Source organism: Lontra canadensis, unplaced genomic scaffold, assembly GCF_010015895.1.
Source record: "Lontra canadensis isolate GAN:19392208 unplaced genomic scaffold, GSC_riverotter_1.0 scaffold160, whole genome shotgun sequence".
NCBI lineage: Eukaryota > Metazoa > Chordata > Mammalia > Carnivora > Mustelidae > Lontra > Lontra canadensis.
In genome coordinates, this window is record NW_022631154.1 from 1,764,441 (window position 1) to 1,791,902 (window position 27,462).

The window sequence follows — 27,462 nt, forward strand, 5'->3', positions numbered from 1 at the left end:
TAAAAAAATAGACTAGAATAAGATAGAATAAAATGGAGCTTATAATAACCTTCCACCCCTTGAAGGGGAAGGCTGAGGGGCAGATAGTGGACGGATAGTGGACCTGTGCCACTCAGAACAGGGCCTGGCTTGGGGGCCCCCAGTGTAAGTAGTGCTGTCACACCCCCATCCCAGACCTCAGCTGCCTCGTGTAAGGCGGCCGGCTGAGAAATGCCCGGGTCCCATGCTGGACCAAGCATGGAGTCAAAACATCTGAGACTTTGGGAATGGGCGCTTTTGAAAGCCCCTCTCCCGAGTGATCATGACGCCTGGTGAGGCTTGAGACCACCGGATGGAAGGGTGCCCCCCCCACGCCCTGACCCCCGAAACACTCTCAAATAAAACCCCCCTCCCCTCACACCCCTGCCCAGCAGCAGCACAGGGCCCTGATGGCTGGCGTGGCCCTTGGTCACCACCTGTGCGCCCCCGGAAGCAGGTCCCGCCTGCTCACCTGGACAGAGTCCTCCTCTATAAAGTGAGAGTAATAACGCCACGGCGTTCGCCTCCCAGGGCCGCCTGGAGATACTGTTTCGCTAGTGACAGAGCCTGCTATGAAGGGAGGCAATTATATTGTTCCTTCCGCAATAAACACGTATTGAGGGCCTGGCGTGTACCTAGCATCTCCTTTACATAGGGACGCTGAATTAGGAGCTCCTGAGGAGGTGAGGTCGAACCGTCAGACTGGTCGGGTTCGGGGGCCAACCTCTTCTAGCTCCTGCTTGGAATCCCATTACCCCATGAATGGAAAGTTCCTAGAGAGAAAGCGTGCAGGCAGGGCTCCTCCAAGGAAGGCGTGCGGGGCGCTGGCAAGAGTGGACGTGCGGAAAAAGCAGAGGGTTTGAGCACTTGGAGGTTTTGGGCCCCTGAGCTGCTTGGCTCCAGTGTGGGCAGAGCTCTGTCTGGCCTCCAAGCACTTAGCCAGGGCCTGGAGACCAGAGATGGGAAGGGGGATCACCCAGCCCCTCCTCAAGGAGCTCCTTAATCGGGGAAAGAGACAGAGGCGTCCACGGACAGCATCACTGTGTGTGCCAAGAGATGCTGGGGGCTTAGCCAGGGTGCCTAGCCCAGCCTCAGTGGCACTTTTAGCTGTGCCGGGGGGATGAGGAGTTGGTCAGAGGGCAAAGCATGTGCCAGCTTCAGGCAGATTGGTCTAGAAGTAACAGAGAGGTCTGGATTGCTAGGATCTAGGGACCAGGACCGGATGCTCTGGGGGCCTTTACAAGCCAGGTCATGGAGCTTGCCCTTTATCCCCAGTACCATTGGGCTAAGTCTCATGGAAACAGGCCAAGGTTTACGTTTTGGAAAGATGGCCGTGATTTGGAGGAGAAGAGGTCACAGAGACAAGGGTGTGGGCACGGAGACTAGCTCGGGAGCTTGAGCAGTTACCCAGGATGGAGAGAGATTCTAGAAACCGGGTCTACAGGCGGTGGGGGCTGCCTGGCCGAGGGAGATGTGAAGACCTCTGTACGGTACCCACCGGGGGCGGGGCCGGCAGGGGGGAGATGGTGAGTGTGGAAACCAGGGCTTGCCCCTGGAGTGGGGATGCTTGGAGGGAAGGGCCCAGGGCCAGCCTCTCTGTTTCCCTGACCTTCCCAGGACACACTGGGCATCCCTGGCCCAGAGACACCCCGTTGGGGCAGGCCTGGCCTGGATCTTCCGCAGCCCACAGGGCGGGAGCCATGCATACAGGGGAGCTCTAGGGAGCCCTGCTGCCTCCTCCCAGCCTCTGGCCTGAGTTGTGGCCCTGGCGAATGGGTTCCAAAGGAGAGGCCAGAAGGCAGGCTCTCTAGGCCTGGGCCACCCGGGGCCATAGGGCAGTTTGGCTGCGGGACTGGGAAAGGGTCCCCCTACCCCTTGAATGGTACCCCACCCAGGGGCTTCCAGGATGGTCCCTGTGGTCCATGCGCCCCAGCCCCAGCCCCAGCCCTCCCTTCCCCGGCCCCTCCCTTCCCGGCCCCTCCCAGAGCGCCTCTGGGCTTCCTCAGCCTGCTCTTTGCCCTCCCTCATTAAACTTGGTTTCTGGGAGAATATGATTTGAATTAACTCCTGGGAGAAAAATCACAGAAACCAGGAAAGGGGGGCCGTGGGGAGGGGGCAGTGAGTCATGTTTCCATGTGTATTTTTCAAACTTTCCAATGGCACTTTGGGAAACAACACCCTTCTGGTTGCCAGCTTGGGCCTGGCCATCCAGGGGTTCCTGGTTCTGTGTTGGAGGGTCTCCCCTCAACGGCCGCTACACCCAGCCCAGCCCTTCAGCTCTGCTTCGTTTCCTGGGACCCTGCCCCCTCGCCCGCTGGCCCATGCCGCCTCTGTCTGAAGGGTTCAGAGAAGTCCCTTGGGCAGGGGGGAGCTTGGGTCTGTCCTCTGCTGTCACTGCACGGTGTAAGCCCGCCACATACCCCATTTCAGGGTGACCCATGGTGCCTGAAGCCATCTGGCCAACACTGCAACCCTCGAGAACGATCATCCACACCGGGGAGCCTAGGCTCCAGGAACCGCCTCTGCCCCTGCAGCTTCCTCTCTGTGCCCTTCCCTCCTGCTTCTGTACCCCACTTTCCAGAGGCCCTGTGGCTGGGAGTAAGAATCCACCAACTCCCAGGGAGAAGCCTGCAGAGCAGAGACCTCACCCCAAGAAGGTGGGTAAGAAAGAGACCTAGTGCGTGTCTGTCCCGTGCCCCGGGAAGGGGCGGCAGAATTCCCCGTCTGCCTCCCGACTCCCGAGTTCAGCCACAGCCCGTCCCTCCCTGCAGGTCCTGAGCCCTCCCAGCCTCCCTGAAAGCACCCATCTGCTTCATGGGGGTCCTGGACTAGCTGTCCCTTCCCCTCTTCCCTCCAGGCTTCTGACTAATCCTTCCTGGCATGGCTGCATACCCCGTCCCCACAGTGCCCATGCCAGCAACAGCCCTCGTCACATGGGCCACATCTGGCTCCCTGGGAACATATCCTCCCCCCCCCTTTGTCCCCTCCCCCTTCTCTGCCCGGGGCCTGAGCAGGGAGTGCCCCTGAGGACCCCTCTTTTCTGTCCTGCCCCCTCACAGTCTCTGACAGACTCACTCCTTCCCCCTTCTTTCCACCTCCTCATCCCCTCCCAGCCTGCAGACTAGGACATCTGGACTCCGTTCCTCAGTCCCTCAGTATCCCCTCCCTCACTGGATCCCGACTCTGTAGAGCACCCCTCTTTCTAATCCCCACTGAAGAGCTGATTGGGGGAGGGGTCTTTTTGCAAGATGGGAGACCCCAGAGTTGTCCCACAGTGGGGGAAGCCCAGGCAGCCCAGGGAGTCAGTTCCCCCAGCCCAGCACCCCACCCCCGCCTGTTGCCGGCTTGGGGTTGGGGGTGGATAGAGGTGACCCCATGGTGTGCGTGCATGGAGGGGTTGGCGGGGGAGGGCTGAGGGGAGTGGTTTGGCTCACCCTCTCCAAGCCCTCTTTCGTGAGGGCGAGGGAGGAGCCTGAAAGGGCCTCCAGCTACTGGCCTCCCTCCTTCCTCCCTGCTTAGCAACCCTTGTTGCTGGGTAAATATTTGCCCCACCAGGATCTGGGGCTGGAGCGCCAGTGTCAGCCCATGCAGCTGCCCCTCTCCTCAATTCCTGGGCCTCTCCTCTGTCCAGGTCCCCTCTCCAAAGCCCCCTGGCCTGGACTCAAGGTGTGACCCCCCCCCCCCCACAACTGCCTTGTCTCAAAGCTCCTTTCCTCCTCCCTCACAGGAGACCGCCTACCCAGCCTCCTTCCTTCGCCCATTCCCATCTCTCCCTACATCCCCACCTGCCTTCTGTGCTCACTGCCTCGGTCCGTCTCCCACCCCTGACACCTGGGTGAGACCCCACCCCTGAGCTAGACAGGTCCCCACCACATCCTACTGGGAGCCCAGCCTGGCTTCCCCTGGGGCTAAGTCTTGGTGCTGAGAACCAGGACCTCACCTCTCTGCTTCTAGAGAAAGTACAGCCCCACCCCTAAGCCTCAGCTCCGCTCCCTGAAGCTCCAAGGGGAGAGAGATCAAGGGATGTGGGATGTTTTGATGAATACCCACCCGTCTTCCATCCACCATCCCCAGGGAGCTTCTCTTCAGGAAGCCAGCACCATTTTCACCTCCTCTGAGGGTAGGACTGAGCGAACCATGGCCAAGAGGAAACAGATGCCCCCTCCGCCCCTCCCTGGGCAGCCTGACAGTGCTCCGGCCTCGGGCCTGTACATCCTGTCCCCCCTCCAGCAAGGGCCCTGATGCCCTGGTGCCCTACACCTCCTCCAGGGGTCTCCTGTCCCCTGTCCCTCTGACGAAGAACCCTGCAGGGTCCAGGGTGGCAGGCTCCCAGGGCCCCGGCAGGCTCTCAGGGCGCCAGCAGGCTCTCAGGGCACCGGGGAAGCTGGGTTTACTGGGCACGGGGAGGCCAGTGCATTGATCTGGCGCAGGCCCTCTGGAGAGTATCACCGGGGAATCTGGGCAGTTGGCCCCAGGCAGGTCTGAGAAAGAGGGGTTGGCCTGTGAGCTGCTCTAAGACTCCTCCCAGCTCTGGAGTTCTGGCTTCTGGGGAATGAAATGATGAAACTCTGGCCCAAGGCAGTCCCGTAGCCATCCCTGGGGGCCCTCCTGGAGCTCCCGTGTCCAGCCCATCCGCCTGCCTGCCTATAGCCCCAGCCCCTTCTCCGGGAAAGGGCCCAGGGCTCTGTCCCATCCATCAGGAAATCTCCCGAAAATTCACAACCAACCTCCCCGCCAGAGTTCACTGGGCCCGTAGACACCCCTGGCTTCAGGCCCCGGGTCGCCTTCCGAGGGCGCCCCAGAGGGGCTGGGGGCGCTGGGACCTGTAGGATCTACCCTGCAGCTCGGACACGCTGAGGAGAGGGAGCGCGCGCGGGTGGCCGCAGAGCCGCCAACACTTGGTCAAAGAGAGATTTTCGTCCCTTTCACAAATAGGGCCTCCGCACAGCAACCGGGCGAGCGCGAAGGGACACCGCCCGCGCGCGGGGCTGTAGCGGCGCCAGGCGCGGTCCCCGTGGGTGCGGCGCGTCCCGCGGAGCCCACGGCGGGGCCCCCAGTTCCAGGCCCCACGCGCGGCTGGAGGGGCGGCTGGGGGTGCTCGTCTCCTGCCTCCCCTCCCGGGAGCGCGCGGCGGCCTGCGGCTCGGGGACCCTCTGCAGCCCCGCGGTCTGGCGTTGTGGCGCTTGTTTGTTTCCTTGGCAACAGGGAGAGGAAACCCCCGCTCGCGAGGCTGGGGAGTCCCCGGCAACCGCACACACACACACACACACACTCACTCACTCGCGGCCTCACGCGCAGCCGCCCACGCGCAGGGCCTGCGTCAGCACCGCCGGTCCGCAGCCGCCTCGGGGCCGGGGCGGGGACGCCGGGCGAGGCGGGAGGGCGGCCGGGCCGCTCGCCGCCCCTCCCCCGCCCCGGGCCCCGCCCCTTCCCATCGGCCTGCCCCCCCCCCCACCTCCAGCAGGTGCGTGGGGGGTGGGGAGGGTGAGCGGCGGGCGGCCCCGGGCCTACTCCTGGAGAGGAGGGAAGGAAAGGGTCGCGCGGGGTTTCGGCCCGCCTGGCCCGAGTCTGGGGCGCTTGTGACAGTAAGGGGCACTGCGCTGCTGTTGTGTATTTTGACGCTTCGGGAAAGCTGGGACTTTCTACCTGGGCCCAGTCTGGTGGGGGAGGCGTCGGGGGGAGTGGTTCGGTGTGTTGGGAAGGCGCTCCGGGTCCAACTCCAGGATATTGCTGCTGGACTGGTCTTGGGGTCTGGGCTGAAGGTGGAGGTGGACACCTGGGGTTTGGGGCCTGCTCCTGTCACCTGTCAGCTGCGTGGCCTTGAGCAAGGCAGTTCACCTGCCCAGACCTCCCCATCCTCATGTGTATTGGGGGACATCAAGGTGCTTGCTCTGGGCCCTTCAAGGAGGCTTAGAGAAGGTTAAGATAGTGATCTTGTCAGGGGGGAGACCTTGCCTAGGTGTGAGGGTGAGGGGTTGGCTCTCTACCCCATTATCCGTTACCCCTTTGGCTTCGCTGGAGCCGTGAGGGAAGACTGGCTGGGCTCTGACTCAGCGCCTCATTAGGCTGGAGGGGGAGAGTAAGTGGGAGCTCCTCCACGCGGCCCCCAGCCCAGAGCCCGGTGCCTGGCAGATGCTTAAAGAACAGGTACAGGTATGTCCTTCCTTCCTCAAGGTTGCACTGGTCATCTGTGTGCGACTCACTCAGCAACTCAGCACCTGTTCAGTACCAGGCCCAGAGAGCAGAGGATGAATGACGGGGACCTGCCCTCAAGAGCTCACTATAAAGGGATTTCCAGACCTTGGCCTTGAGTCGCCAAATCACTCCCCTACCCTACACCAGTCCCTAGACCCTCCTCCAAATTGTCAGTCCTTCCCACTGCTGTGGGGGGAGCACAACTGCCTCCCCAGTGGCCTGGGACCCGGGTGAAGCCTCCTCTCCCCTCCACCTGTCCGCGATGATAGCCTAATGGCAAGATCTTGGCTTCCAGAGTCAGGCCAACCTGTGTCAGAATTCCAGTTCTGCTACTAACTAACCACAAGATCTTGGGCAGGTGGTTCTCAGCAGGAAGAAGTTTTGCCTCATGGAAAACGTTTGGCAACATCCGAAGGCCTTTTTGATTGGCCCAGCTGGTCGTGGAGGTGCTCCTGGCATTTAGTGGGTAGAGGCCGGGAACCTCCCCCCATAACAAAGAAATCTCCAGCCCCAAATGCCAGGAGTGCCAGAGCTCGGAGGCCCCGCCTTAAATGAAGAATTTAACTTTCCAGGCTTCGGTTTCCTCCTCTGTAAAACACGGCTATTTCTAGTCTCTAGCCTGCAGAGGTACGGTGGGGGCTCACCAAGGTGGCTGCCGCCCGTGCTTCCACCTACTCCCTGCCCCACTCATCAGTCATCATTAGCTTCTGGAATCCCTGCTGGTCCAGGTCCCCCGACCCCCCTGCTCCCTCCAGCTTCCCTGTTGTCCTGGCCAGGGCCTCCTCAGCTTCTTCCCCTCTCAGTGCCTCCCCACTGTCCTTGACCTCAGCCCCGTCCCCTCACTGCCCATCCCCGGAGCAGGCCTCTGCCTCTGCGCCCCACTTGCCCCACACTCCTGAGTTCTTGCTTCTGGGGGTCCTGCTCCTTTGGCACCTTTGCCCAGGCTTCCTCTCAGGCACCGGGCCACCCCAGCACCTCCCACGCCTTCCACCGAAGCGGCATAAGAGAGTGAAGTGTGTCCTGGGTTTGGCTCAGGCTGCTTGGTCCAGGCTCCAAGCTCAGCCTATTACTTAGAATCTAGTTTTGGGAAAGTGAGTCTCACCTTTGGGAAAGTGAGCGTCTCCAGCCGCAAGCGGGTTCTGTGGACCAAGCTGAGAATGTGTGTGAGAACGTGCAACAGTGAACTTGAGTGGAAAAGTGTCACTCACTGTCGAGCATCGTCTCACTGTGTGTGTGTGTATTTAAATATTTATCTATTTAAGTAATCGCTACACCCAAGGTGGGGCTCGAACTCATGAGCCTGAGATCTAGTGATGTGCTCTACTGACCACAGAGCCAGCCAGGTGCCCCCAAGTGCATATCACTTAATCACCGCAGCATCCTTGTTTTATAGACCAGGAAAGGGAGGCCAGAGTCACAGCCCTGAGAGCAGGGCCAGGCGCATTCAGCTCAGGTAAGAAACTCTGAGCGCCTCCTGTGAGCCACGTGTTAGGAAAAGAGCAGGTGTTAGGGACACAGACTTGGTCCCTCCTGTCTCTCACAGCACTTCTGGGAGGAAGGCTCATGGAGGAAGGGAGGCACAGCGTGCCTTGTGCCCTTCTCCAGGGTCACTGTTCCTCAAGACAAGTGCCACCTCCACTGCCCCGGCCACACCTTGGACTCACCCCTGTATTCTGATAATACTCATTAATGCTCCAGCTCTCGGGCCTCTGGCTTCCATCTGGAATTCATTACCCAGTCCAGAGTCCTCTGCTGTTGTATAGCCGCCACGCTTGCTCGTGCCTCTCCCTTGATCTCCCCACCAATGGGCAGCCCCATCGAGGGCCGACACAGTAGTAGCCTTGCCTCTTCTAGGCACCTTGCCCATGTTGCAGGTGAGGAACGGAGGCCCTGAGAATCCAGTAGCAGATGGGTCACTGCACAGCGAGGAGGGAGAGGCAGGACTGGAACCTGGTCCCCACCCCGGGTCAGGTTCCCTCCTCTGGTCCTGGCCTCCTGTTTTCTCCTGCTGCTGCTTCTGGGACTGGGGATCTGTGGCCTAGTGGGGGTAAGAGCAGACTGATGGTATGGGAGTTAGGATCGAGGCCCACTCTGAAGTTTGGATTTAGGATTGAGGCTTTCAGTGCCGGTGGTAAGGGAGGGGAGACCCTTCGGAAAGAGTCTACCGTGAAATCTGGGCTAAGATTCCATCCCCCTCCTTTCTCCTGCCTCTTTTCCACAAAGATGAGGAGGTCTGGGATAGGAAGGGTTAAGTGTGGTTTTGCTTCCCTGGCCAGGAAGGGAAGCTGGGCCTGTCTGGGACTGGGTGGGGCAGAGGGGGGGGCTCAGTGCGGGGGGGGGGGGTTGCTGAGGTGGTGGGAACAGCATGAGCCCTGTCCCTCACGTTTCACTGGCTAACCCACCCCGCCTCCGCTCCTAGTTTGGGGAACAGAAGAGGGAGAAGCAGAACAAGACTTTTTGTTTTGTCTGGGAAGCTGAGAGTGGGGGCCACGCCCTGCGGGAGAGGGCCGCTTGGGGGGCTGGCTGTGTCCTGGATCCCTTGCTTGGGTGTGTCCTGGACGCTCACCTCACCGTGTTGCCGGTCACCATCACAGAGATGGGAAACTCAAGCATCCCCTCCATGGCTCCCCTCCATAAATACTCAGAGTTCCCATCCTAACCCCACTCCAACCCCTGTGTCCTCTGAGGCTGGGCTCCAGAACCCAGGGAAGAGGGCCCTCCCTGCTCTGCTTCCCTTTCCTATTACAGAAACCCTGATATCCCGGAGCTTTAGGCATTAGCAACATAATTGAGTTTTCTGGGTTCTTCACCAGAGCAGAAGTCATGGGAGGCACAGGGGCAGGATGTGAACTCATGTGGGTTCTGGAGCCTGGGCCCTGCTGCCCCTTAGAGAGGGAGTGATTTGGGGACTCAAGGCCAAGGTCTGGAAATCCCTTTATAGTGAGTTCTTGAGGGCAGGTTCCCATCATTCTGAGGCCCTGTGAGCAGAGGATGAATGATGGGTTAGAGAGGGAGAGGTGGTGGGTGGGGCCAGGGCTAGGATTGGGAGCGGAGGACAAGGCTGATCAGAGGAGTCCTTGGTGAGGCCTGGGGTGGGGACATCTGGGGACGTCCCCTGGGTGATCAGTGGCAAAGCTGACCTGGCCAGGGAGGTATGTAGTGATAAGTGCAGCTGGAGGGCTGTGGGGTCTCTGCTGTCCCAGCCCCCCAACACCGCCTCTCTGGCTGAAACCAGGACAGAGACCCACCACTGGCTGTCCAGCCCCTGCCCTGCTCCCCCTTCCAGGCCCCTCTGGGAACCACAGGAATCTGGGACCCGGTGTCCCAGCAACGTGATGAGTACACGCACAGCTCTGGTATCTGTTTTAAATTATCCATTAAAATAAGTACAGTCTTGCAGTTGGCAGGGTGGGATAGAAGGAGCAGAAAGGACTGAAGGGGGGAGGGACCTCCGCAGCCTCTTTTTCCAGTCACTTGGGTCTGAAGAAGGGGGCAAGGGATGGGTGCAAATGCCTGGGTCCTACTCCTGGCTTTCTGCGGGGCCTGCAGCTTGGTGCTGGGGTCAAGGACCCAATGCTTGGCTTTGAAGGGCGAAGATGGGGCAGAAGATAGGAAAAGGGGGACCCCAAACTTCTGGCCGCTGCCCCCAACATTGAGGGTTAAAGGAAATGAGGATCCAGAACTTCTCTGCAGCCCAGCTCCCCAGGGAGCTCGGCATTCCCTCCCCACCCCACCCTGGCACACTGAGATGCTGCTTTGAATGGGCTGCCCACATGTGGAGGGGGGTAGGGGTGACTCACTATTACTATGGGGAGGAGAGAGGGAGCCAGCGGTGGAAGAAGAGTGAGTCACCCCTATGGGCACCAGGCTCAGCCCTCCCCCACCTTTCCTGGATCGGCCTGCCTGACGCCCTCCCGCGCCTTCCACCCGCTTTCTCTTCCTCCTGCCCTTTGCCCACCCACTCCCAGCCTTTGGCTGGGCCTTCTACCCGGGAAGGCCCGAGCCGGTGGGGGCAAGCTTGCGGCTGGGAGGGAGCCCTGGGAGCAGGCGGACCCAAGACGCGGGAAGCGCAGGGCCGAGCGGGTGCGCGGGCCGGGGTGGAGCCCACTCCGCCGCGCCCCGCGGTCCTCGCCCCTCCGCGCCGCCCCCTCGGCTCCGGCAGCGGCTGTGCGGCGGCCCCTTTAAGAGCGGCGGCCCCTCCTCCCACTCCCTAGACCTATTAGAGCCCGTGCCCGGCGTCGGTGACTCAGAGTGTCCGCGGGAGCGCCGCAGCTGCAGCCGCGCGCCCAGGTCCCGAGGTCCGACAGCGCCCGGCCCAGACCCCACGCCTGCCAGGAGCCCGCCGAGAGCCCGCCGGCCCGCGCGCTCCGACCCCGAGCGGTCTCTGCCCTTCGGCCCGAGCCCCGCGCCCTTCCCGGGACCTCTGCCCTGTGGGCAGCGCTGCCACCCTGCCGGCCATGGAGACCCCGTCCCAGCGGCGCGCCACCCGCAGCGGGGCGCAGGCCAGCTCCACCCCGCTGTCGCCCACCCGCATCACCCGGCTGCAGGAGAAGGAGGACCTGCAGGAGCTCAACGACCGCCTGGCGGTCTACATCGACCGGGTGCGCTCGCTGGAGACGGAGAACGCCGGCCTGCGCCTTCGCATCACCGAGTCCGAGGAGGTGGTCAGCCGCGAGGTGTCCGGTATCAAGGCCGCCTACGAGGCCGAGCTCGGGGATGCCCGCAAGACTCTCGACTCGGTGGCCAAGGAGCGCGCGCGCCTGCAGCTGGAGCTGAGCAAAGTGCGCGAGGAGTTCAAGGAGCTCAAAGCGCGGTGAGTGAGCGCAGGTGGCGGCGCGCGGGCGGGAGCGGAGAGGGTGGGCGGGCAGTTGCCCCGTCCGACTCCAGCCAGCGGCCGGCCGATAAACTTGGCCTTATAGTCCCCTCCCTCCCCGGAACTGCCCCGGCGGGTGACTGGCAGTGCCAAGGGAAATTGTCAAGACGGGACAGAGTCTCTGGCAGAGGGCGGGGTGTCTAGGGAATGGTGGGGACATCGGGCCAAGTGGGGGCTGAGGGCAGGCCCACAACTCTGTCCGGGCGGGGGTTGCAGGACAACGGGAGCCAGGGGCGCTGCCTGTTCTAAGAAATCTGGGCTCTCAGGACACACTGGAGTGGGTAAAAGGGTCCTGTTAGAACTTTCTTGGCTGGCTTGGCACTGTGCCAGCTGTGCCCAGCCTGTGTCTGGACACCTGGTGCCCATCAAGATGGAGAACCCCTGCTGGCAGCTGCCCAGTGGGGCTGGAGAGAGGTTAGCCGGGCAGGAACATGGAGGTGACCCCCATGGCACAACTCTTTCCCGGGTTGGAAGAGTTGGGAAGCTTTCCACCCTCTCCGCTAGCCTGTCTGGGACCTTCTCTGGGCTCTGACAGGCCCTCCAGCGGGCCCCAGGAGCACCGTTCCCCCGCAGCTCCCACAGCCCTTGGCCTGCTTGGCCCAGGAATGCAGGAGAGGGAGGGAGACAGAGGGCAGAGGCTCCAGCTCGCTCCCAGCTCAGGAAGTTGTGTTGTGTGTGCCCAGGTCTGGTGCACCAGCCTTGGCCTTCTGCCTGGTGTCTGACGCTGGGGGGGCCCTGCTCCTCCCTGCCTCTCCCTGCTTGGGGTGAGCCACTCTCATTTCCCGGCCCCACCGAGCAGTCTTTGCTGTGCCTGGTCCACTCAGCCACTGACTCTGTTTTGATCTTTGCCTTATGAAGCCGCTGGAATAAGGGGACATTTTTGAAATCCAGCCGTTGGCCGCTTCAAGCCCCTCCTACCTCACCCATCCCTGCCGCACCCTACCCCACCCTACTTGACTCCACCCTCTTTTCTCAAAAGGCCTTTGGAGCCTGGAAGTTTAGGCCCCCTTTCCCTAGGCCCCAAGTATTTACTTTCCTCCTCTCCGTTCCCCTTTTCTCCAAGCCAAGGAACACTGAAGGTGCTTGAGATCCTTGGGGTGGGCGGTGGGCCACCACAGCTTGATTTCCCTTCTTTCCCTGCCTTTCAGTCGTCTTCAAACTCTGGCTCTCCTCTGAGCCTCTCTGGATCCGGAGATCCGGATCTCGCCCTTCTCTTGGCCCTTCCTCTGCCAGGCCCCTGGCCCTATGGGCGTGGCGGGTCTATCCCCTCCTGAAGACTGGGTGGGAACTGCCCGCAGACAGGGCCACTCACCGGGGGGCATTGTTGACAGAGGCCACTCCTGTCTTTTTGCAGTAGTGACAGGAACAACTGAGGGAGCCGGACAGACGGGGCAGGGCGGGAGGGGGGGGCAAGCTGGGGGGTTGCCCAGAACATCAGTGTGTTAGATTAGTCTGCCGCTGCCCCTTCCCGCGAACGGCATTCTCAGCGGGTGTTTTGTGGGGTGACACTGATCGGGAGACAGGATGCGTAGTCAGCCATCCCTCGCTAACCCAGCCACGCCAGGCTGTCTCCCCAGCCTCACGGTGCAGCTGTCCAGGTCTGGGACGCCAGGCGGGTGTGCACGCACGTGGGGCAGGGCGGGGGCGGTGTGTGCCCGGTTTATATTTAGCCCTCTGCCTCTCTTCTCCCCCTCTGATCCTGGCTGGGGAGGCTGGGCTTCCGGAAGCGAGGGGTGGGTTGACACACCTGGATCTCAGGCTGCTGGGAGGCAGGTGGAGACGAAGCCTCGACTCGGGGTGTCTGTCCCCGTCTCTGTCCCCAGTGGAGAAGACTGGATTCGTTGCTTGTCTTTGTGTCTGCTGTGTCCAGGGCGAAGTGGGAGAAGAGTAGAATGAAGAATTGGGGAGAGAAAGAAAGGCATTGCCGTGACTCCTCCCACGAAAGCCTAGCGAGAAGGTGTTGTCTGGTTTAATGTTTAATGAGAGCACAGAGGTCAGGGCCAGGCATCTGGTCGGGGCGCGGAGCTCTCTGTAAGATCCCGCGGCAATCCCTGGCCCAGCCTGGTACCTTGACCACACCCAGGCTTTGGGGCGCCCTCTGGTTGGGCTGGGTAATAGGCTCCAAGCAGAAGCAAGCACCCTGGTGCCCCCACCCGGCGCCCCCCCCCCGCCCACATTCTGTCTATTCTGGAGTCTAACGTGTTTGGACAACTAAGCATGGGAGTATGGGGAGCTGAAAACACCAGGGAAAGCCCTCCTGGGGTCCAGGCTGAGAGCTGGGCCCCAACCCAGCAGGACAGCTGGGTGGCTGACTCAGTTGCTGTCCCCCTCCCTTCCACCCTGGTGGCTTTAGAAGAGACAGCGGGACACAGGGTGGAGACAGCAGATGTCTTAAAGGGAGGGGGGCGCAGATGCCCGCACTCTCCCCACGCTCCCCAAGGCATCCTGGGAGCTTTCCGTGGGACCCCTGCTGGAGGTCTGGGGCCAGGGCCCCATCGGGGGCTGCGGTGCCACAGGTGGGTGCAGAGCAGAGTCCAGGTCCGGGGCTGCAGGCTGTAGCACGGGGCTGAGGTCTGCACCTTCCCACGTGGAAGTGGAGGAAGGCTGAGTCAGAAGTGGGGAGATCCTGGGCCCACAAAGCAGAAGCTCCTCTTCCCCCAGGACAAGGCTGGGTGTTTGACGACTTCCTGTATTGTCTGCTTCAGTGCGGTCCCAGGAGGCTGGGCAGGAAAGCGGAGCCCCTGTTGGTCCCAGTGCTCAGTGGGGCAGAGAGGGGCAGAGGCTTGTCTGGTCACACAGCGAGGGGGTGTTGGGTCAGGACTTGAGCCCAGGCCTCCGGAGTTCCAGTTCAGGGCCTGCGCCAGGGAGCTGACTTCTCTGGCTTAGAGGACAGGGCAGGGTTTGGAGGGCGGGGTGTGGTGGGGTTGCCGAGGCTCACTCTGGCCATCTGCAGGTGGCACTCTGAGATCAGCAGGGCCAGCGACCCCGGCATGCTGTCCTGTCCTGTCAGGGTCTGCTGGTACCCAGCCTTTGCTCTGCCCTGTACCTGGAGAGACCCAAGACCCTGCCAGGCCGGGGACCCTAAGACAGAGCTCTGGAAGGCTGGGGATTCCTGTCTTGGGACTTGGCCCAGGAAGTGTCTACTTGGATGAAGGATGCCGTACCCTCTGGCAGAGATAGGAGGGAACAGGGATGGAGGCCTTTGAGGAAACCTGGGCCCCTGTCCTCACCTGAGGGAGCCCCGGTGTTCTCTCTCGCTGGCCCCCTGCCCCTGTCCCTGAAGTCTACATTCTGCTTTGAGGCAGTGAAGTGGCAGCTAAGCTTACGGACTGAGCACTGCGTGAGGAACCCAAGAGAGACAAAAGAGACAGCAGCTCCCACCGGGCTTCCTGAATGCCTTCCTGGGATCACAGGCCTGGCTGGTCCTTCCCCCAGTCTCCATTCTGAGACTTGCCCTTGTGTGGGCAGTGCCCCTCATCCCCCCCAGTACTCCCCACCCTCACTCCCCTGGGATTCAGTAGTTCAATGTCAGGGCTGAAGCCTGGGACAGCTGGGAGGACAACTGGTCGGCAGTGCCTTCACCTCCCAGCTGGGCCTCTGCCCCCTCCCCCAGCCCTCCTCTTGAGGCCCCTTACCCTGTCTGGCTCAGAGGCCTAGCACTAGGGCAGTGCCCCCCTAATCCCGCCTCCTGGAGCCCCAGGGTCCTGGAAGAGACTCGGGCCAAGCTCTGATGTTCTCGTCCGGAGAACACAGGGACCCACAACGTGAGAGCACAGTCCTCCAAAACACCAAGCCATAAATGTTATAAGCTATAAATGTTAAAATCAAACATACTTAATGTGAACATAATTAACAGCCAATGGTGTTCTCAATAGAAATGCTTCCCACGAGCTGCGGAAGGCAGAGCGCAGACACGCTTCTCTGTTGTCAGAGTTTGTGCGAACAGTTCACGGTGGTGACATTACACTCTCGGTTTAGTCTTTGTTTTTATTGCTGGTAAGAAGGGACACTTCGTGGTCATGCGTCTGCTTCCAGGACGGTGGGAAGGGCCATGTGATACAGGACGGGCTGAGGGCCACGGGCCCGTGCTGGGCTGGCAGGGATTCCCCGGGAGGGGCCACGCTGTTACCCAGCGGATGTGCAGCTGACCTTGGGCTGCCCACGCACTTCCCTTCCCGCACCCACTCCGGTTCCCCCAACCTGAGGTCGGGCTGTGAGGAGGACTTGGAGGGGGACAGAGTTTGGGAAGGGGGGGCAGGGCGGGGGTGCTCCCTGTTAGTTTGCGGGAGAGGAAGCCGGGATTAATTCTGGCTGGGATCCCAGGCCCAACGTAGGAGCTGAGTCACGGTAGAGGGCAGCGTGAGGGTGGACAGGAGACCCTGAACTTGCTCGGTCAGAGAAGGAAGGGCTGGAGGTAGCCTTTTTTTGAGGGGTACCGTGGATGATCTTGCCCATTGGCAGCAAGAGGGAGGAGGGCGGGACTAGCATGGGGGTCAAAGGGAGGGGACAGAACACAGGTGTCCCTCTAGGGCTGGATCTGAGGAGCTAGAGACCCTCCTAACAAGGGGCCTGGTTTCTGGGGGGTGGCAGGGATGGGGATTTCCAGGGCCCCCCTTCTCCTGGGGTTCTAAGCTGGTACCTGGAGCTGGAATGCAGTGGGACCAGAACTCCTAGGTCCTCCCACTTCCTTTCCTGATCTTGGGGTGTGGCTCCCACCCCCTCTCGCTGTCATGGGGTTAATAAGCAGAAGCCACCAGGGGGAGGGTTCATGCATCCTAAAGAAGGGACTTCTGGGTCAGCTTCTTGTGGGGGAGCCCCTAAATGCCCCTCCCTTTGGCTGGTGGCCTCCCCCTACCCCCGGACATTCCCCACGCCCCTGCTTTTGGTCTAGCCCCAGGCCTCAGCCGTGCATTGCCATGACAAGGCAGGAGGGACTTCTAGAGAGATAGGCCAAGAAGAAGGAAAGGGGAGTTGGCAGGGACCTTGAGAGAGCCGTTGGTCAGGAAGCCAGCTGCCTATCGTGCAGGACCCCGAGGCCCAGCCTCTGGCTGCGGGCTCCTCCTGCCTCGGTACAATGCCACGTTGATACACCCAGCAGCTGTGACTCAGGCCTGGCCCCTCGCCAGGCCCAGCGCCTCTGCTGGAGCTGCGTCTGAACATGTCCACAGGCCTCCCAGCCCTCCTGTCAGCGCCAGTCCCTCCCCCCGCCTGGAGTCACCACCTGGCTTTGTCTAGGGTGGGGGACAGTTGGAGCCCCACGGCTCTGGACAGGGATCTGAGGGCCTCGAACAATGCAGAAGCGGTGGTGTCACAACCAAGAGAGGCCCAGGGAGGCAGAGCTGTGCCCACACCTGTGTGGGGAGGTCCGGGTGGGGTCCACCCCGAGTGGCCCACCTGTGCTCTCTGGCTGTGAGGTGCTCAGAAGGCTCCGGGGCCTGGCAGGGCCGGGAACACCCGTCCCCCACAGTTCTGCTCCTGAAGGTCTCTCTGCCCGCGAGGACTGGTACCTGGTACCTGGAGGCCCACATGTCCCATCTCCCCACAACCTGCCCTTACTAGAAAGCGGCGGCCGACCCACAGCCCAGCCGCGCAGCCCAGCGGTGGGGACCATCCAAGCCCGTGACTTCGCACACTGTTTGGGCGCCATGACTCTCCTGGGGAGGCCAGGGGAGCTCGCGTCCCAGGCTTGCTTCCCGGGGGCCTGAGTGCCACCCTCTGCGCGCCCCTCCCAGGGCTCCTCGGGGTGCCCCACTGGCATTTTGGGGGCTCTGTCCCCGTCTGCTGTGAGTGTCCTCAGGTGACCCCATGGGCAAGCCTTCCCTGGTCCAGGGCTTGGTTTCCCCAGTTGCGACCACGCAGGGGTTAGCCCAGGAGGAGGCCCGGCCTGCAGGCGTTCCAGGCACAGACGGGAAAAGCCCCGGATGTAAGTGGACAGAGCGTCCGTCAGCTGGGGTAAAAGCAGCAGCAGAGCCCGTGGCGGGGGTGGGGGGGGTAGACCAGAGCGCCAGGGCAAGGGTGAGGCCGTGCAGGTGGTGGGGTGGGCTTGGAGGGACAGAGGGAAGAAAGGACAGATGGCAAGGGGGGAGCTGCTGGAACAAAGCGGGGGGGTGGCCCCGGGAGACACCCTCACTGGCAGGAAGTGGGCTGGGGCCCTGGTCTGGAGTTCCGAGGAAAGGGAAGAGCTGCCTGTGGCCCACACACCCGCCCTGCCCTGCCCTGCCCTGCCACAGGGGGCGCCCTTCACGGCGGGTCTCAGAGACCCTGCCCTCCCCTCCCCTCCCTCCTGTCCCGGGGTTGCCCAGCCATGGGGAACTCTGTGTGCCGGTGAGCTGAGGGGCCCAAGGGGACCGGGGAGGGAGCCCCTGCAGGGCTAGGCAGCTCCTCAGGGACCCCGTGGCCATCTTCCCCTCCCCCTCCTTAGTTTGAGGGTGGCCTGAGATCTCTGTGCCCCTTGCGTCTTCAGGCCCCCGGGGGAGGAAATGAGGGCCTCCCCCTCCCTGCCTAGTACGTTGTCCCTAGCAACGGGTCCCAAACAGGCCTGGGTGGCCTGGCTTCCATATCTGGCATCGGACCGGCTGAGGAGGGTGACTCAGTGGGCGGGCCAGCACCTGGCCTGGGGCCCAGCCGCCCCCGAGCTTCCCTACCCTGAGGCCTCTGCCCTGCAGACCCCGCGCCCCTGCAGACCCCTGGCCTCGGGCCCCAGCTCTCTGCATGCTGCCCTCCCCAGCCCACTGTCTCTCTCCAGACGGGGGATCTGCCAGCTGTGGGATGAGGCGGAAGCAGGACGCCCAGCCCTGCTGGCCTCACAAGCCCACTGGGACGCAGCCACTCCCATGCTTGAAGGACCTGGACATGAGGGCTGGGGCAGGACGTGGGCAAAGTCAGGGTCTCCCCTGTGAGTGCTAGAGGATTTCCCGACCCCTGCCTGGCATTGTCCCCCCCAGGATGAGTCACCTGCAGCCCTGTTCCCGCCCTTCCCAGTGCCTGGGCTGCCCCACCTACCGCTCCCCACCAGCTCCGGTGGCCCTGGCACCTGAGGGGCTGACCAGGGTCTGCTCGGGGGTCCCTGCTGGGTCTAGGCAGGCGAGGGGCCTGGCTTTGCACCGTCTCAGCCGTCTCCTGGAGTGTGCATGTGGCTCCCCGGCCACAGCACCTGGGGGCTGAGTCATGAGCTGTGGGTGAGAGTGTCCCACACATGGGGGCTCTCCATCCCCCATGAGGAAACTGCCAGGGCCCCCTTCCCCTCCCTCTTTGCCGGTGGTTCCCGGCTGCGGTCACCAGGACAGGACAGAAAGGCTCATCACCTCCTTGCTGTTTCGAGGCCGTCCTAGGGGTTGCTCTGCTGCAGGTCTGCCACTGCCCCATGGACGTGACCCTCCATGCCTCAGTGTCCTCAGTGACACGGGGAGGGCGCCGGCTGGTGGGCCGCTGTGCAGACCAAGGGAGCGAGCACAGACCCTTAGAGCAGCGGCCACTGCCTGGGGCGCCCAGGCCTGCTTGCTGCCATTGCCTTCCTCTGATGAGCATTGTTACCCACACCGCCATCGCGGGGAGCTGTGGGCACCGGGAGCCCCGCAGACTGTGCGCTGGCAGAGGGCAGCCGCCGGCCCCTCTGCCCTCAGCCTGGGCCCTGCGCCATGGCGGGCAGGCGGGATCCCCGCAGAAGGCCTTGGGAGCCAAGGCAGGGGTCCCCCACAGCAGGATTGAGTGTGACCAGTCCTGGGCCACCGCCACCTGCAGGCCCTTCACTTGGGTCCTCTGCGCCTAGTGTCCTCATCTGAGAGCAGGGGCCTGCGCCGGCCCCCCGCAAGCCCCTCCCAGTCCTCTGCCCAGAGCGGCTGCAGCACCACCACCGGCCACGAGTTTTGAGGCCTCTGCGGGGCTCTGGAGCGGGCCCAGGAGCTGCCGTCTGGGGCCACGCGGCTTCACTTTACCGGCGGTTTCTTCTTGGTTCCTCCCCCTGCCACTGCTCAGCTTCGGAGAAGTTCTGAAGTCATGGAAAGTTGGGGCTGTGTTCCCAGCCAGGGGCTGGGCCGGATGGCAGCCAAAACCTGAGCTGGGTTTTGACTTTATTTTTAGCTTTTCTGGCTGAGTCGGAGGAGGGGAGACATCCTCCAGGCCTGGACGGGCCTCTCTGCGCGGGAGACGGACGCTGCCCCGTCAAAGGGCTTGTTCTGGGGTGTGGCCGGCCACTGGGCCCAGTGCGCCTGCAGGGGCGCCCTCTCTAGGTCTTTGCGTCCCCCGGCCCCAGCTGGGTGTCACTGTGTCCCCCTCCTGGTAGGGCCCTGCTAGAGACCAGTGACTCCGTTTGGAAAGTCCTGGGCGGTGGCAGGAGTTTGCTCCCATCTGGGCTGCGCCCTGCACAGTTTCCTCAAGGCTCCCTCGGCCTCGCAGGGAAAGGCTGGGTCTCTTGGAGCGAACGGCTTTTGCGGAGGAGAAAAATGTTGAAGGGCCACTCTTCTTCCTTCCAGGACAGAAATCCCCCACCCCCGCCCACGTTTGGTTTTCCTTTCCCCTCCAGTCCTCTGGCTTGGGCTCAGGACAGGAGTTCCATGAGGGCAGCTGGCCCCACGCCCTGGGATCCTTCCCTCCAGCCCTGGGGCTGCTGCTCTCTCTCACCACATATTGGGAAGTTCTTGGGTTTCACAGAGGTTTGGACCCCTCTGGGTCTCTGATTCACTATCTAGCAAACATAACTGGGGACCCAGAAGGAGAGGGAGGTGACAGCAAGAGCCGCGTTTATCTGGTTACTTGGCTAAAGCTTCGCCCAGCTGGAGGGGTAGGGAGGTTCAAGCCTGGAGACCCAGGGGCTACATCTGGAGCCAGATGCTGAGGGTTGCCATCCAAGGACCAGGCTTAGCATTCTCTCTTGCTCTGATAAGGCCTGGAGGGCAGGCGGCTTGGCCTGGATCAGGGGACCCAGACTGGGTATGAGAAGGGGAAGGGTCACTACCACACTTTGCTGTCCTCCTGCCTGAGTTTTAACCAGACCGTCCCTGGTGTGTAAAAGGGGCCAGGAGAGGTGACCCATCCCTTTGGGGCCCAAGGTGCAGTAGGGAAGCATGGACCCCAGGGCTGGGAGCCTGGCTGTCTGGGCCCCTGCAGGGAGGGAGGCCTGGCCCGGTGGAGAGTGGGTGGAGTCAGGGAGAAGGTTAAGGCCTTGTGTGGGAAGGGGCAGGAGACAAAGGTGGCCCTGTCTCTTTGGGAAGGAATGGGAGGAGAGAGAGGGAAAGGCATTCATCTCCTGGGATTGCTTTTGCCCTTGGCCCCAGGCACGTTCCTGAGCACTGAGTCATGGGAAGGGTGGAGAAGCAGGAAGGGGGTTTGGGGGACCTTGGGGGAAGTGGGAGTCCAGCCCCAGGGGCAGGCCTATGCCAAGGGCAAGGATGCCCTCTCCTGGCACTTCCTGGGACAGGCGGGCCGGCTGGGCAGGCCTCTGGGAGGTGACTTCTGGCTCCCCGCTGAGGCCAGGTTCTCCCTGGGGCACAGACTCCTCCTCCTAAGCCCACTCTTCCCTTGCTTCCTTAGCAACACCAAGAAGGAGGGGGACCTGATGGCCGCCCAGGCCCGGCTCAAGGACCTGGAGGCTCTGCTTAACTCCAAGGAGGCTGCCCTGAGCACCGCACTCAGCGAGAAGCGCACGCTGGAGGGAGAGCTCCATGACCTGCGGGGCCAGGTGGCCAAGGTGAGGCCAGCCTCCGGGGCTGCTGTGACCCTGCCTCCCCCATGGCCAAGAGCAGGCCACTCTACTCCCCCTGCCGGCCCCCGGCCCCCCTTCCCCGCCGTATTGCAGCCGCCTCTGCTCGCGGGTATCCTGCAGCGGGGATGCCAGATAGCCCATTGCCGGGTGCCCAGCCGGCTCAAGGGCTAGAGCGTGCCAGTTTAGATCTCGGGAGTCGCAAGGTGGAGCCCCACATCATCCGTAGAGCTTCTGTTCATAAATGAAAGAGCCCACAGCCGCATCCACATAACTTTGTAAGGAATTGTGCCTGGCCCCCATCCCTCCTGGTTTGGCTGTGCCGCCAGAGAGCCATGGTCTGTCTGGACATCAGAGCCTGGGCTGGTAGTGGGGGGTTCATCACAGACGGGATGCAGGCAAGGGTATGGTTGTACTGACTTTCAAAACCCCCCACCATCTGTGCTGTCCTCCCATCTCCTATCCCAGGCTAGGGACGGAATCCAAGGGGCTGGCTGGCTCAGCCTCCTCCGTTCAGAGCACGGGCACAACCAGCGTCAGTTGCCCAGCTCCCGTCATGGGCCCTGTCCCCTCCCAGGCCCTGCCACTGCAGTGTGCCGAACAGACAGGAGAGTCCAGCAGGCTGACTGCAAAGCCCGGGCTGGGCCATTGCCCTCCGGGCCTCCCACCTCCAGCCCCTCCCTGCACCACTCAGGGTGCCTTCACACCCCCGGGCCTTTGCACATGCTCTTTTCCCCACCCTGGGGTCATGGCAGTGCCCCCCACGCCCCAGGCACACTTTGGTTTCTTGCCCCATGCTCCTCTGTACTTTGGACACCCCCCCCTTTAGAGCACTTCCTGAGCTGTGCCCTAGAGGGATGCGAGTACCTGTCCAGAGCGGTTTCTGTGGGTGACGGGACACTGTGACCTTGGTGACAGCCGAGGCTCTCCATCCCCTGGACCTGTCTTTGCATATGTGAAGGGGTGTGCCAGACAGACACTCAGCTTCCTTGTGGCTCTGATGTTCCACGGCCCCTCTCCCTGACCTCTGCCCCCTTTCTCCCAGCTCGAGGCGGCGCTGGGCGAGGCCAAGAAGCAGCTGCAGGACGAGATGCTGCGGCGTGTGGACGCTGAAAACAGGCTGCAGACCCTGAAGGAGGAGCTGGACTTCCAGAAGAACATCTACAGCGAGGTGGGGCCGGCTTCGTGGGGCGCGGCCGCGGCGCTGGGGCTGTGCTGGGCGCTGGGGCTGCACTGGGTGCCGGGCACCGGCCTCGCCTGCCTGCCTGCCTTGTGCTCGTGGGGGGGGTCGTCCAGCACCCAGACCCCAGGTAAAAGGAGGGTGACCGTGCCCCTGCTCAGGCATAGGATCGGGCAGGGGGCTTGGCCACGCAGGCCTCAGCCTCCAAGGACGGGTTCCAATCTCGGGTGGCCCCAGGAGCTGCGTGAGACCAAGCGCCGTCACGAGACGCGGCTGGTGGAGATCGACAATGGGAAGCAGCGGGAGTTGGAGAGCCGGCTGGCGGATGCGCTGCAGGAGCTGCGGGCCCAGCACGAGGACCAGGTGGAGCAGTATAAGAAGGAGCTGGAGAAGACCTACTCCGCCAAGGTGCTGCCCCGGCCAGCCCCATCCCTCCCCGGCCCGGCTCCCTCAGCCCTGGCCCGGCCCGGACGGCGCCCTGACCCCGTGCTCTCCCCTGAAGCTGGACAACGCCAGGCAGTCGGCCGAGAGGAACAGCAACCTGGTGGGCGCCGCGCACGAGGAGCTGCAGCAGTCCCGCATCCGCATCGACAGCCTGTCGGCCCAGCTGAGCCAGCTCCAGAAGCAGGTGCCCCGCCGCCCTCCGGGGACAGAGCATCCTGGGGGCGCTGGGGGGACGGTGTGCCCTGGGGCCCCAGCCTGACTGGGGAGCCTGGGATTCGGAGTCCGTGACCTGGTCTGGCCTGTGTGACCTGCGCTCCACAGAGCCTTGGTTTTCCGTTTTTTTGTTTTTTTTTTAAAGATTTTATTTATTTATTTGAGAGAGAGAGAGCGTGAGAAGGGGGAGGGTGAGAGGGAGAAGCGGACTCCCTGCTGAGCAGGAGCCCGATGCGGGACTCAATCCCGGGACTCCTGGATCATGACCCGAGCTGAAGGCGGCCGCGCAGCCAACTGAGCCACCCAGGCGCCCCTCGGTTTTCCCTGTTGAAAATGGAGGCGCCTCTTACCCTCCGTGAGGCTCAGTGCTGCAGCCAGCTGTGCGCTCATGGCCGGAGGAAGCCGGTTGCAGCCCCAGAGCGAGAGATCTCGGTTCAATACAGGAGGTTTTGGGGCAGCCAGCCAGGCCACGTGAGAGCCCCCAGCAGGCCCTGGTGGGGGCCGGAGAGCCGGGGTAGGGTCCGGGGGGGGTTGGCACTGCTTGTCCTCCCTCCCAGACCCTGGGAGCAACCCTGACCCCGGCTTGCTCGCCCAGCTGGCGGCCAAGGAGGCGAAGCTGCGGGACCTGGAGGATGCGCTGGCCCGTGAGCGCGACACCAGCCGGCGGCTGCTGGCCGAGAAGGAGCGGGAGATGGCGGAGATGCGGGCGAGGATGCAGCAGCAGCTGGACGAGTACCAGGAGCTGCTGGACATCAAGCTGGCCCTGGACATGGAGATCCACGCCTACCGCAAGCTCCTAGAGGGCGAGGAGGAGAGGTGGGTCAGGAGGAGCCCAGGGCCGGCCGTGGGGGGGGTGCGGCCCGCCGCCGGCACTGACAAGGCCCCTCTGTGTCCCTTGCCAGGCTGCGTCTATCCCCCAGCCCCACCTCACAGCGCAGCCGAGGCCGCGCCTCCTCCCACTCCTCCCAGACTCAGGGGACCGGCAGCGTCACCAAGAAGCGCAAGCTGGAGTCGTCCGAGAGCCGCAGCAGCAGCTTCTCCCAGCACGCCCGCACCAGTGGCCGCGTGGCCGTGGAGGAGGTGGACGAGGACGGCAAGTTCGTGCGGCTGCGCAACAAGTCCAGCGAGGTCGGCCTGCAGTCTGGGCTTGGGCTGGGCTCGGGGAGGGAGGAGCTGCAGCAGGAAGGGATGGCCCTGGGACGTGGGCTGCCCCTCCCAGAGGCAGACCAGGGCCAGGTGTCCCTCCACTGGCTGGAGGTGGGGGAGCAGCTCAACCCCAGCGTGCCCGGTACCTCGCTCTTCTCCCTGGTGGGGCTGAGCCCAGGCGCAGGAGCAAGGTGGGCCGGGGAGGCCGAGCGCACCTCCCCCACCTTCCCCTTCCCTTCCTTCCCGGCAGGACCAGTCCATGGGCAATTGGCAGATCAAGCGCCAGAATGGAGATGACCCCTTGCTGACCTACCGCTTCCCACCGAAGTTCACCCTGAAGGCTGGGCAGGTGGTGACGGTGAGTGGCAGGGTCCCCTGGGGCGACCTTGGGTGGGGAGGGGCTGGTCTGAGGCTGGGCACGCTGGACTGAGCCCCCTTCTCTAACCCTGCCTCCCCAGATCTGGGCTGCAGGCGCCGGGGCCACCCATAGCCCCCCTACCGACCTGGTATGGAAGGCGCAGAACACTTGGGGCTGCGGGAACAGCCTGCGCACGGCCCTCATCAACTCCACTGGGGAAGTGAGTATGTTGCGGGCCGGCCTCCGGCTGGACCAGCCTGCCCCAGAGCTGGAGCCAGCAGCACCCAGCCCTGGGGGGCCTAGCTCCCTCCCGGTCAGACCAGGGCCCCAGACTCTGCCCAGCAGGCAGACCCGGGGTGCCTCCTCCAGTGGCCTGAGGCAGGGAAGGTAGACCGCAGGGATGGTAAAGGCAGGAGTGCACTCCTTTGCCGCTCCCCACCCCTCCCCCGAGCCTGCCAGGTCCCTCTGGAAAAGGAAAGTCCCTCCAGCCCCACAGAGGGCAGACTGCAGGGGGTCACCGGGAGTGAGGATGCCGGTGCCCCTCCCCGGCTCTGACCCCCTGACCCCTGGCCTGGTGCCCCGTCCCTGGCAGGAGGTGGCCATGCGCAAGCTGGTGCGCTCAGTGACTGTGATTGAGGACGATGAGGACGAGGACGGAGAGGACCTCCTCCATCACCACCATGTGAGTGGCAGCCGCCGCTGAGGCCGAGCCCACAACGGGGCCTCCCACCAGGCCTCTCCTTGCCAAAAATCTTCTCATTAAAGAATGTTTTGGAACTTCACACGCTGCCCTGGCTTTTCTTCTCTCCTCCCTGTACCTTGAACAGGGAGCCCAGGTGTCTGGGTGCCCTCGGCTGGGAAGGACGGGAGCGGGAACTTCCGCTGCCCTGGGGCGTTCCCGTGGGAGCAGCGGACAGGGTCTGGATATGTCTTCCAGGAAGGGGATGGGAGGACAGATGCGGGGCGCCTGGCCCTGCCTCTCTCCCCCCACTCCTGTCGCACACTTTTCCTTTCTCTTCCCCCTCCTGTTGCATGTGCGCCCCCGTTTCTTGTCCCTGCAAGAACGTTCTCTTCCCAATCCCCAGCCCCATTTACTTTGCATGGCTGCTGCCCTAGGAGCTCACTCACTCTCCTCTCCCTCGTAAGCTTCGCGTGGCTGGGACAGGGTCCAGCCACAGCTCCAGTTCCCGGTCCTCAAGTCTTCCTGACCCTCTGCTCTCCCACAGCTTCCCCTCCTCCCAGCAGGGGCCCTCCACCAGGGCCCCCAAGCCCAGAGCCCGCCTTCCTGCCTGGTGGCCATGCGCGCCAGAGCATAGAGCAGGGGGCTGGGTCCGAGTGCACAGTCTGGGGCTCGCCGTGTCCCGCCTGAGCCTTGTCTTCCTCCTCAGGGCTCGCACTGCAGCAGCTCGGGGGACCCGGCTGAGTACAACCTGCGCTCGCGCACCGTGCTGTGCGGGACGTGCGGGCAGCCCGCCGACAAGGCTTCCGCCGGCAGCTCGGCCGCCGCGGTGGGCGGATCCATCTCGTCCGGCTCCTCGGCCTCCAGTGTCACGGTCACCCGCAGCTACCGCAGTGTGGGGGGCAGTGGGGGTGGCAGCTTCGGGGACAGTCTGGTCACCCGCTCCTACCTCCTGGGCAACTCCAGCCGCCGCACCCAGGTGAGTCCCCGCTTCGCCTGCTCACCTGCCAGCAGGGGCCGCGGGTCCTTGAGGGTTAGGCCAAAGGGGCCCTGTGGGGGGGAGGCCTTCTCTTCCGCAGCCCGGGGGAGTGGGAGCCTCCTCCCCCAGCCCAAGGTCCCAGCTGGTGGGCTCCTGCACCCTGCCCCTCCCGTCTGAGCCCCAGACTGGAGGGCGGGGAGCGGGGGCACAGGCTGCCGCTTACACCACTCCCCTCTCCCCTCTCTCTCAGAGCCCCCAGAACTGCAGCATCATGTAATCTGGGACCTGCCAGGCCGGGTGGTGGTGGAGGCCTCCCACTTCCGCCCCACCTCTCGCCCACCCCTGCCCTGCACCTCGTGGGACGGGGCTTGAAGCCAAAGAAAAATACCCCTTTGGTTTTCTTCTTCTATTTTTTTTTTTTCTAAGAGAAGTTATTTTCTACAGTGGTTTTATACTGAAGGAAAACACAAGCAAAAAAAAAAAATCATCTATGTCAATCTCCCCTTGCTTTTCCCTGCCTCCCGGAAACTCTTTATCTGCCTTAAAACCAAAGAGGGCTTCTTCCAGAAGCCAAGGGAAAGGGATGCTTTTACGGAGCCCAATTTCTGCTGCTCCACTCTGCCTGCTGCGCGCACCCCGGGGACCCCGTGAACATGGTGCCTGAGAGCAGGTGTGGAGTCTTCTTTGCTGGCCTCTGAGGGAGGAGGGCTGAGCCAGGCCCCTGGCCACCCCCATCCTTCCACTATACCTGGCTGAGGCTCCGCGGCCTGCCCCACCCCTGCCCTACCCCTGCCCCAGCCCCCCCGGGTGACTTTGCTGCCCAGTACCAGCTACACTTGCTTTTGCTGTATTTTATTTAGACAAGAGGTGGGAATGAGGTGGGAGAAGGGGGAAGAAAGGTTCTTTGAGCCTGCCTCATCTGGAAGCTGGAAGCGTGAGCTCCGGAGGTCAAGGTCAAGTGGGTGCAGGGGAGTAGGGAGAGGGCGGGTACTAGAGAGGGTGGGAGCCAGCTGTGGCCCCATCCCAGAGGAGGACAGTGAGAGGGGGTGGAGGGTGTGCGTCAGAGGTTTTGGCAAACACTAAAGAGCCCCTTGCCTCCCCATTTCCCATCTGCACCCCTTCTCTCCTCCGCCAGTTAATACACTAGTTGTTTCTATCCCCTGCTGTTGTGCTGTCTGTCTTTGTGGATGGGCGTCACCGAGTGTCCAGACACACACACACACAACTCACATGGTCTCCCACATCCTCGTGCTCACTGCTGCCCAGCTGCACCCCTGCTCTGGGGTAGACCGGCAGGGGCCCCGGAGCTCATCATACACACACCTGGGTCGTCTGGTGGCTGGTGCGAGTGGCTTCGGGGTAAGCTGTGCCCTCCCCTTGCAGGGCTGTGCCCCCATGGAAGTCCCCCAGAGAGGCAGAGCCCACAGGAGGGCCTGGCCTTCCTCCCTGCTTTGTGCTCAGCTGGGGACAGCAGTCGTCAGGGAGACCCCACTCCAGTGGAAGCCACACCCGGGGACAAAGGGGTGTCTCAGGCAGAGCGGGAGCCCCAGGAGGGAGTGGGGGGCCCACGGGGCATGAACTCTAGTAAGCATCCTCTCTCCGGCCCATCAAAGATTCCAAAGCATCCCTGCCCTATTTCAGCGGCCCCTCCTGGTCTGAGGGGACTGTGGCCTCTGCCGC

The 27,462-nt window shown here is 63.0% G+C and overlaps 1 protein-coding gene across 1 annotated transcript; it reads left to right on the forward strand.

Moving 5' to 3' along the window:
* Positions 1 to 10,444: 10,444 nt before the first annotated feature.
* Positions 10,445 to 26,215, forward strand: LMNA (lamin A/C). The gene is made up of 12 exons (XM_032845023.1): positions 10,445 to 11,026; positions 20,615 to 20,771; positions 21,829 to 21,954; positions 22,201 to 22,371; positions 22,466 to 22,591; positions 23,216 to 23,436; positions 23,523 to 23,748; positions 24,017 to 24,124; positions 24,225 to 24,344; positions 24,717 to 24,806; positions 25,513 to 25,782; positions 26,033 to 26,215. The coding sequence occupies exons 1-12, from the start codon at positions 10,671 to 10,673 to the stop codon at positions 26,057 to 26,059; spliced, it is 1,998 nt and encodes a 665-aa protein (XP_032700914.1). The 5' UTR covers positions 10,445 to 10,670; the 3' UTR covers positions 26,060 to 26,215.
* The last annotated feature ends 1,247 nt before the right edge of the window (positions 26,216 to 27,462 follow it).